At 38.5% G+C, this 10474-nt stretch overlaps 1 protein-coding gene across 17 annotated transcripts in view; it reads left to right on the top strand.

The window, feature by feature from the left end:
- The first annotated feature begins 2085 nt into the window (after positions 1 to 2085).
- The window catches only part of FIP1L1 (factor interacting with PAPOLA and CPSF1), a 78787-nt gene continuing 70398 nt past the window's right edge, over positions 2086 to 10474 (top strand). For 6 of the 17 annotated variants that reach the window (XM_006734383.3, XM_081812381.1, XM_081812379.1 and 3 more), the window contains exons 1-3: positions 2087 to 2395; positions 3702 to 3741; positions 9693 to 9750. In XM_006734383.3, the coding sequence (XP_006734446.1) occupies positions 2311 to 2395; positions 3702 to 3741; positions 9693 to 9750 (183 nt within the window). In that variant the 5' untranslated portion in view covers positions 2087 to 2310. Of the gene's footprint in view, positions 2396 to 3553; positions 3599 to 3701; positions 3742 to 9692; positions 9751 to 10474 lie in introns of all 17 variants that reach the window. The other 11 variants (XM_031029318.2, XM_031029317.2, XM_081812380.1 and 8 more) reach the window with 4 other exon arrangements.

Below are 10474 nucleotides of genomic sequence, written 5' to 3'. Positions count from 1 at the left end.
TGATTAGCTCTGCCCTACCCACCCTCCAATAACTCTGATCTTCTATGTCCACTTTCTCACTCCCTCCACTCCAGCTCATTTTGGGTTCCTTGAATGCACCAAGTATGTTTCTGCCTTAGGGCCTTTGCACTTCCTACTCTTTCTGTCTGATAGGGCTTCACCCAGAAATTCACAATGGCTTACTTCTTTTCTCCATTCAGCTCTCTACTCTTATGTCACCTTATTAGAATAGTTTCCCTGACCTCTTGATATAAAATTGCACCTAATCCCTATTTATCACTCTGTTCTAGGTCCCCCTATCCTGCTTACTCTTATTTATAATCCTTATCACAGCTTGGCATGCTATACATTTATATGTATATTGTCTGCCTTCCTTCGTTAGGATGAAAGCTTCATAAGAGGAAGGACTTTGATTTACTTGCCGCTGAATCTATCTAGGCTAGAAGAGCCCCTGGCACATGGTAGACTCTTCATAAATATTTATAGAACAAAGAAATGGAAAGAGATAAAGTGGAATTCAGGAAAAGATTTCACAATGTTGGCTATACCTTAACAGAGTTTAAAACTACACATGGGATTATCCTAAAGAGGTAAGTGAGACTGGGAACAGCAATTGAGTCTTCAAAAGTAAGGGTAGGATTAAAACCACAGGATTTGTTTAAATAATGGGAGATGGTGTGGCATTGTTGGGATGTAAAGACTTCCTTTGGGTTTCTATTAAAGCATATCTACCTTTTACTCTTGTAGGAGAGTTAATTAAGACCCTTCTGACTTTCTCAATAAGTTGAGGGCTCTTTAAGGGCAAAGACTAGGCTTTACTCATATCTTTGTTTTCCAAGTTCTTAACAGCAGGTATTCAATGATTGTTAAATGAAGAACAATATTTAGTGAACCAACAGCAAGTAAACCCACTGATTGATTTGTAAACTAGAATGAATTTCTCTCTGTTGAAAAGCGAGAGTCCTATTTGAAAACTTTTGGACCAAAAGAAGCTTTAGAGATCATCAAATTCAGCTTTCCCATTTTAAGGATGAGAAAACTGAAGCAAAGAGAGGTTACCTGAGGTCATGCAACTAGGTAGTTACCGTTAAGAACTAGAACACCAATTTTGACCTATCTATCATGTCCCTGAAAGATGTGTTCAAAAGTAGCCTGAAAATGTGGCATTATCTACTAAAATAAAAACTGTGTATACTTTATGATCTTGGAGAAGAACTTGTACAGATCTGCAAGAAGTCATTTACAAGGCTCTTCATTGTAGTGTTTTGTTTTTTTTGGTTAAAGCGAGCAGTTGAAAGCAATCTAAATGTACATCACTAGGGAAATAACCATATTGATTTTGTGATAGCCATGCTATGGAATATTGGGAAGCACTTAAAAATGGGTATAGTTTAAGTATACTAAAATGGAAAGGCTCTCCAAAACAGTTATTTAAAAAAAAAAAAAAGCAATCCTTAGAATGATATATACAGTATTGTACTCTTTAAGACTCATTAACCTCAGGTTCTTCCACCGAAACAATACATGTGAAGTAAATGTATAGAATATTTGAGGATTCACACCAAACAGCAAACAAGGGATACTTCTGCGAAGGAGGGTAGTAGATGAGGGGGGTCTTCGACCTTAACTATAATGTTTTATTTTTAACAAAGAGAATGCATTTTTCATTTATTAGCTTGGCTTTCCTTTGCCGTTAAAATTGCATTTTCAATAAAGTAGGCATGAATTATGTTTCCTTTAATGAGAAACGGGAATGATAAGGTAACAGTTCTGTTTCAAGGCTGGTAAAACACATGAAGAACGAAACAAGACCTTTCATAAGATTAAAAAACAGAAAAATAGTTGAGAAGAGAAAGAAAGCATCAAGGAGATAAGGGAACAACGATGCACTGGCCGGCAAAGGCAATATGGGTTACTAGAGGAAAGGTTGGGGGAGGGGAACCTTTGCTGACGCAGGACGCCGCGACGGGAGAAAGCCACGCTAAAAAGGCCAAGCGGCATTCCACAGGGGCGGAGCCAACGACGGCGCGCATGCGCAACCAGGCCCAGGTGGCCTGCGCCGCGGAAGCGAAGCAACCTAAAGACGCCGCGCCGCTGGGCTGCTGCTGCGCGTGCGCAGGCGGACCGCCGCCGGAGTCGTCTCGTTTGCAGCTCCCAACGCCGCGGCCGCCTCTCCTGGATTTGAGTCTCGCGCTTTCTTCGTTCCCTCGCCGGCGGGTTCGCGCCCCTCTCGCGCCCCCGGGCAGCGAGGCTGGGAAGGGGTTGGAGGGGGCTGTTGATCGCCGCCTTTAACTTGTGCTCGGGGCGGCCATGTCGGCCGGCGAGGTCGAGCGCCTAGTGTCGGAGCTGAGCGGCGGGACCGGAGGGGATGAGGAGGAAGAGTGGCTCTATGGCGGTACGGAACTTCCTGTCCCTTCTCTCACTCCCGGGTTCCCTCAGGCCTCCCCTCCCGGCCCGCAAACGGCCGGCGTCCCGGGCCCCTCACGCCGCCGCTGGGGCTTCTGGTACGGAGTGTCCTCCGGCCTGAGTTAGGCCCAGCGAGGCGTGCGCCTTTTTTGGCCTTCACCGCCCCGCCCCGCGCCCGCGCGCAGCCCACGCCCCCAGCACGCAGCCACCCCGCGGAGGTCGGGCTGGGCCGGGGATGGGCGCGGGTCCGGACCCCCAGCCTCACCCTCCTCCCCGCGGGGGCTTCCAGGCCGCCTCGTCTCCACGCTCTCTCCCCTACTGTTTCATCTCCATTCTGAGCTCTGTTGGTGTGTCTCTTCTTGCCCCTTGGCTATAGGATGCCCTCCCTGTCCCTTTCTTTCAGAAACGGTCTTTCTGTAATAATAGCTAAATAAAGTTGATGCTGTAAAACTAACGTCTTGTTTCTTGATGGTCAGTTTGTATGGAATGCACCTGCAAGGGTACCTCCTTGTCTGAAAGTCGTGCTTTAAAAATAATTAATTAAGAGAGAGAAGGAGATGGAATACATTATGGCCCATAACGAAAACCCCGAATGTCTCCTGTATTAAGGTGAAGTTTTTCATTTTTAAGAGAGTGCTCTTTAACCCACATCATTAGAAGTATCTCATGTCCCTTAGGCTTACAGTTTTCAGTTATTTCATATGTATCTTTTTCCCCAAATAAGTTCAGTGCACTTTGTACTTACCTCATGAAAGGGACTTGACATCTGGTTTTAAACTTTTCATTAAGTCAGTCTCTTGTCTGTTAATGATAACTAGATTTGAAAGTTAATATGTGTTCCTTGCCTAAAATGTATATTCTTTAGTAAAAGTGCACGTTTGGGCACCATGCAGCTCCTTGTTGCTGTGACTTTGACAAACTTTGATTTTGACAAACTTGTAAAATTCATTATTTTTGGTGGCAAGATTTAGCATTAGTAATATTCTTTGAAATGTAAATGTGAAGGGTTTCCTTAACAAAGATCTAGAAATCTTTAATGCCTCTTAAATTAAGCTTACTTTAATAGAAATAAAGTCTGATTTTTTTTCATAAAAGACATATCTTGTTAAGTCATTATAAGGTGATCTAACTTTGGATGTGCTTATAGGCCCATGGGACGTGCATGTGCACAGTGATTTGGCAAAGGACCTAGGTTAGTGCTTGTGATGATCACTTCAGATTTTCATAATACTGGTTTCTTTAAGAGTGGTTTGTTTGTTAATTTTATTTATTTATTTATGTATTTTTTTTGGTAGATGAAAATGAAGTTGAAAGGCCAGAAGAAGAAAATGCCAGGTTAGTGGAATTTGTTGTTGATACTTAAACAGATTGTGTGATACAGTGGTTCTGTAAACAAATTGTCAAAATTATTTCATTGTAAATATCATTGGCTTGAATACAGCATATTGACTGAAAGTTCAAAGACATTGAATACTGTAGAGTTTATTTCTATTTCAGGACCTAATCAGTTCTGTTTATTTGCTAGTAGCTTAGGGGACAAAGTTTTTGAAATAAGGGTTTGAATATTCTTCACTATTAAGTAATTTTGTACTCTTAAGTGAGCTTAGTAGTGGAGTATATAATATAACCATTAGACTAATAAGGAAGAAATTAAAAAAATTTTTTTTTATTAAAAAAGACTCCTTTACTGTTTTTGCAATTTATTAATACCTTTGATGGTATAGTGCACTTTCGTTATAATTTTAATGTTTTCTATTTAAATTCAAAGTGGAACTAATGGATGTTATAAGATTGATTCCCTTTGTTAGACTGCTAGAAAGATTTGAGTATCATTTACAGAACATGTAAAGGGAACTTGAAACTTCTCGATTTCAGAACAACTCACACAGACAAGTATATGGATATGCTGACATTACTCATCAAATCTAGTATCAATGCCTTAATGTCCGCTAATGGGGAAGGGGTGGTTAAAAAAAGATCTTTTAAAGAATATTCGGGTTTAGAAAGTGGAGGAAGTACCACTTTACACCCATTAGGATAGGATGGCCACCATCAAAAAAAAGTAACAGGTGTTGGTGAAGATATGCAGAAATTGGAACTCTCATACACTGATGATGGGATTGTAAAAAGGTGCAGCTATTTTAGAAAACAGGAGTTCCTCAAAAGGTTAAACATAGTTACTGTATGATCCAGGAATTCCACTTCTACATATATGCTTTAGAGAAATGATACATATCCACACAAAAACTTGTACATGAATGTTCAGAGCAGCATTGTTTATAATAGCCAAAAAATGGAAATAAAAGTCCATCAAATGATGAATGGATAGATAAAATATGGTATATCCATATGGTGGAATACTGTGTGGCAGTAAAAAGAAATGAAGTATTGATATCTGTTAGAACATGGATGAACCTTGAAAACATTACGCTAAGCTAAAGAAGCCAGTCCCAAAGAACTACGTATTGTATGATTCAACTAAAGTAAATGTACAGAATAGGTAAATCTATAGAAACAGTGGTTGCCATGACTGAGGTCAGGCAACACTGGGGAGTGATTACTAATATATACAAGGCTTCCTTTGGGGTGATGAAAATGTCCTGAAATTAGGCAGTTGTAATGGTTGCACTATACTGTAAACGTGAAAAACCATTCAGTTGAACGCTTCAAATGGGTGGTTTGTGTGGTATATGAAATCTATTTCAAAGCTGGCAGGGGTATACTTTAGAGATACTGTGGGTTCAGTTCCACACCAATAAAGTGAGTCAAATGAATTTTTGGTTTCCTGGTCCATATAAAAGTTTTGTTTATACTGTAGTCTCTTAAGTGCGATAGTATTGTCTAAAAATCAATGTACATACCTAAATTAAAAAATACTTTTATACTAAAAAAAATCCTAACCACTATCTGAGCTTTTAGCAAGTCATAATGTTTTTGCTGGTTGCAGGGTCTTGCTTCGAAATTGAATGCTGTTGATGATCAGAGTGGTGGTTGCTGAAGGTTGGGGTGGCTGTGGCAGGTTTTTAAAATAAGACAACCATGAAGCTTGCCACATTGAATTGACTCTTCCTTTCACAAACGATTTCTCTGTAGCAGTGTTGCTGTTTGATAGCATTTTATCCACAGTAGAACTTCCTTTCAAATTGAAGTCAGTCCTCTTAAACCCTGCTTCTGCTTTATCAGCTAAGTTTAGGTAATATTCTAAATCCTTTTTTTTTTTTTTTTTTTTTTGCTATTTCAACAGTCTTTACAGCATCTTTACCAGGAGTAGGTTCCATGTCAAGAAATCACTTTTTTTGCTCATCCACAAGAAGCAAGCCCTCATCTGTTCATGTTTTGTCATGAGCTTGCAGCAGTTCAGTCACATCTTCAGGCTCCACTTCTCATTCTAGTTCTCTTGTTATTTCCACCACACCTGCACTTACTTCCACCACTGAAGTCTGGAACCCCTCAAAGTCCTCCATGAGGGTCAGAATCCACTTCTTCCAAACTCCTGTTTATGTTGATATTTGGACCTTTCTCCATGAATCATGAATGTTCTTAATGGCATCTTGAATGATGAATCCTATCCAGAAGGTTTTCAATTTACTTTGCCCAGATGCGTCAGAGGAATCACTATCTGTGGCAGCTATAGTCTTATGAAATGTATTTCTTCAGGGGCGCCTGGGTGGCTCGGTCGTTAAGTGTCTGCCTTTGGCTCAGGTCATGATCCCAGGGTCCTGGGATTGAGCCCCACATCAGGCTCTCTGCTCGGCAGGAAGCCTTCTTCTCCCTGTCCCACTTCCCCTGCTTGTGTTCCCTTTCTCGCTCTCTGTCAAATAAATAAATAAAATCTTTAAAAAAATTTATTTCTTCAGTAATAAGATTTGAAAGTCAGAGTGACTCCTTGATCCATTGGCTGCAGAATGGATATTTTATGAGGCATGAAAACATTAATCATGATCATTGTATGTCTCCCAACAGAGAGAGAGCTCTTAGGTGACCAGTGCATTGTCGATGGGCAGTAATATTTTGAAAGGAATCCTTTTTTCTGAGCAGTAGTCTCAACAGTGGGCTTAAAATATTCAGTAAACCATGTTGTAAACATGTGCTGTCATCCAGGCTTTGTTGTTCCACTTACAGAGCACAGACAGAGTGGATTTAACATAATTCTTAAGGGCCCTAGGACTTTCAGAATGATGAGCATTAGCTTTAACATTAGCTTCAATTAGCTCCTCACAGGAGAGTCAGCCTGTCCTTTGAAAATTTGAAGCCAGGCCTTGATTTGTTTTCAGCTGTGAAAGTCCCCGATGGCATCTTCTTCCAACAGAAGGCTGTTTTTGTCTACATGAAAATATTTTGTTTAGTGTGGCCACCTTTATGAATGATCTTAGCTAGATCTTCTGGGGGAACTTGCTGCAGCTTCTCCATCAGCACTTGCTGCTTCACCTTGCACTTTATGTTATGGAGACGGCTTCTTTCCTTCAACCTCATGAACCAACCTCTGATAACTTCAGGCTTTTCTTGTATAGCTTCCTCACCTCTGTTAGCCTTCATAGAATTGAAGAGGGTTATAAGGGCCTTGCTCTCAATTAGCCTTTGACTTAAGGGAATATTGTAGCTGGTGTGATCTCTCCAGACCACTCAGACTTTCTCCATATTGGCAGTAAGGTGTTTTTACTTTCTTGCCATTCACGAATTCACTAAAGTGTAGCACTTTTAATCTTCAAGAACTTTTCTTGTGCATTTACACCTTTGCCAGCTGGTGACAAAGGCCTGGCTTCTGGCCTTTCACACACCTTCCTTACGAAACAATCAGTTCTAGCTTCTGAATACAGTGAGAGATGTGTGGGCTCTGTCACTTGAACACTCAGACCCATTAGATGGTTATAAATTGACCTAATTTCAATATTGTTGTGTTTCAGGGAATAGGGAGCCTGAGGAGAGGGAGAGAGACAGGTGATGGTTGGTCAGTGGAGCAGTCATAACACACACAATATTTAGTGATTAAGTTCACCATCTTAAATGGTTGTGATGCATAGCTACCCAGAACAGTTACCATAGTAACATCAAGGAGATCACCGTAACAAATACAATAATGAAAAAGTATGAAATACTGCAAGAATTACCAAAATGTGACAGAGACACAAAGTGAGCAAACGCTATTGGAAAAATGGCACTGGTAGGTGATACACTGTTACCACAAACCTTCAATTTGTAAAAAAAACTTAGCTGGGAAGTATAATAAAGCAAAGCATGACAACATGAGGTATGTCTACATTTTTAAAAAAGTGAATGGAGGGAAGAAATGAGACATGGAACTAGAACTTAAGGGATGCTGTAATTATTCTTCCTCACTTAAAGACATCCCCTAAATTGAAAGATTTTTTTTTTTCACTCACTGCTATATTGTGAAATTTTATTGTTTAAATTCATGTATCCAACCCAGTTCCTAACCCTAATCTCAGTTACTCACAAAAGTTAGGATTTGTGTAGCTTATAGTTATAAAAGTAATTACAGTTTTTTCATACTGTTTTTTAATTGGTCAAGAATCAATGGGTAGTGTTACAGATTCACAGTTAAATACAATTTTTTTAATCTATTCCATTAATTTTGTTGGTATAAGTTCTTGGTTATAATTCTTAAAGATTATTTTTCTGATTGAACGTTGTTTAATTTTTCTATACTCAGCTTGATTAAATGTATTGGAGGGAAGTCTTCTACCTTTCCTGAGCATTACTGTCAAAATGTCTTCATATTCTTTACTAAAATTTTATTTGGAGAGCTATTAAGTTTATTTCATCCTATGGAAAATTTCTACTCTTAAAGCTTAATTTTTCTAGAGAAAGCTTATAATTTTATGTTTCTAGCATTTTAATGGTGATAGGGAATGAAAACTTTTAAAGTATTGGGGAAGGCATGTTCACCAAACCTGTGTTCTAGTATTCAGCTTGGTACATAATCACATTGTCGTAACTGAGCAGAGTCCTTGCTATTAGCGTTCTCCCCAGCTTCTTTGTGACTGGTTCATTGTTAAAACTTCTTAACCATTGCATTATGCTGTCTCCAATTGTGTCATGTTTTATTTGTTCAAGTTTTGGCTAAATATACTGTTTTGTGGCAAACGGAACTTGTTTCTGGCTACCTGTAGAAACTTAATTAAGCAGGAGCTAAATGGACTAAAGAATTATAGTTGTATATTTGTTTTCTTGGGTCAAGCAGTAACACAAGGAAAACTTAACGCTTAAATTTTTAGTTTTTATCCTTCATTTTGCTTTATATGAGGATTGTATTGTAAAATACCACTGTAGAGATTAAATCAACATCTATAAAAACTGCTTGGCAAAGTATAACACTGCTTGACAGAAAGTAAAGTATAGAAGAGATAAGCAGAAACCTAATGAAAAGTTTGATCTATATCAGGATCTGGATGTTTTTCTTAGAAATCCTACTAAATGTGAGTTATTGCTTTGTACTTGGTTCCTTTACTTATAAAGTGAGGTTAATGGTTAGTTCCCACTATAGAAATCATAATTATTAAAATAAAAGGAGCCAGTTACACTACCGTACTAGTTTTATTTGGTGATTAATGACCATATGCTTGAGTCTCCTGAGAAAAGAGGGGTTTATTTTATATCAGTTTTGCTTTAATAGGGCAAATTCAGGTATTAATTGGCCTTCAAAAAGTAATTTGTTTTTTAATGCATCAAAATTAGGTCTGGAGCTACTTATTGGCATCAAATGGGAAGGCAGTCTTACATGAAGATAAACTTTTTTTAAATCTTAAAATGTATCTTTTATGAAATAAAGAATGTATATCCATTTAGATAGGTGAAACAGAAAACCGGGAAGAACCATGTATGTTAACTGAAAACTAAAGGAGTTAATGTGATTATATGACAAATCTTGAGTTCTTGGGCATCAGGAAAAGCGAAAACTGTGTTACATAGCCTTTGGCAATTACAGTAGTACCTGGCACATAGTGGATGTTCAATAAAGAGTTAGGCTAAGTAAAATTAAGTGTGATGCATATTTTTAAAATAATAAAAAACTTGAATTTTATCCCATTGTCAAATTCATTAATAAATTGTGGAGGCAGTTCTATTCTGTGAATGTTGAGTACGGGTATTATGCAAGGCAGTAGGAATAACAGAATAACACAGACAGTTTTTGCCATCCTTTTTCTTTTCCAGTGGAGACAGTAATTTTAGGAAACTATCATATATAGCTTAAAGATACTAGTATACGCTGTCTGTACTTCTGAAAAGTAATACCAGACTTGTGCACTTACTTCTGTTGTTTGTAGTGCTAATCCTCCATCTGGAATTGAAGATGAAACTGCTGAAAACGGCGTACCTAAACCGGTAACATAAGGCTTTGAAATTTAGTTACTTCTCTGATTAAAGTCTTTATCAGTAGTTTCCCATTCACTTAGGAAGAAAGCCAAAAATTTAACATGACTTCAGTGTCCAACATGATCTGGTCTGCTCTAATATCCCACCTCATCTGGTGCCATCAAAAGCACAGTGATGAGAAGCAATAGTGGGAAGAGACTTTCCATGAAATGGAACATGTGCAAAGTCTTGAAGTTGACCGCTTTCAAGGAACTGAATGTAGCTCAACTAGAGATCACAGTGAACCTCGTTTTCAAGGAAAACATTAAGTCCCACAGCCCAAGTTTGGTTGTCCCAACTTTTGGGAAAATTTGTTTTTATATAAATATGTGATATTGTCTAACCTCATTCATGCCTGTTGAAAGTGTTGTTTTGGGGGGTGAACATGTATTATTGGTTTTATGAATATTTTAACATTCTGACCCTGTGAAAAGAAGGAAATCCTTATTCTACAGGCTTGAACTTGTATACAAAAAAATACTTTGCCTAGGTGATCTACTTTTTTGTTTACTAGTGTGTGACTAGCCACAAAATTGCCTTTGAGAGCCAAAATAAAACCTTTGTAAATGGTCCCACTTTATACTCATAGAAACAAAGTATTCCCTCAATCATTTGCATCCAGGGACGCTTCTAACTGTAAATGAATGACAAGAATAAGTGAACTGCTCCTTAACTCTCTGGTGCTGTTTAACCA

Source organism: Leptonychotes weddellii, chromosome 2, assembly GCF_054177405.1.
Source record: "Leptonychotes weddellii isolate Sample4059 chromosome 2, ASM5417740v2, whole genome shotgun sequence".
Lineage (NCBI taxonomy): Eukaryota > Metazoa > Chordata > Mammalia > Carnivora > Phocidae > Leptonychotes > Leptonychotes weddellii.
Note: the sequence above shows the minus strand (reverse complement) of the source record. Positions and strands in the feature narration are given on the sequence as shown.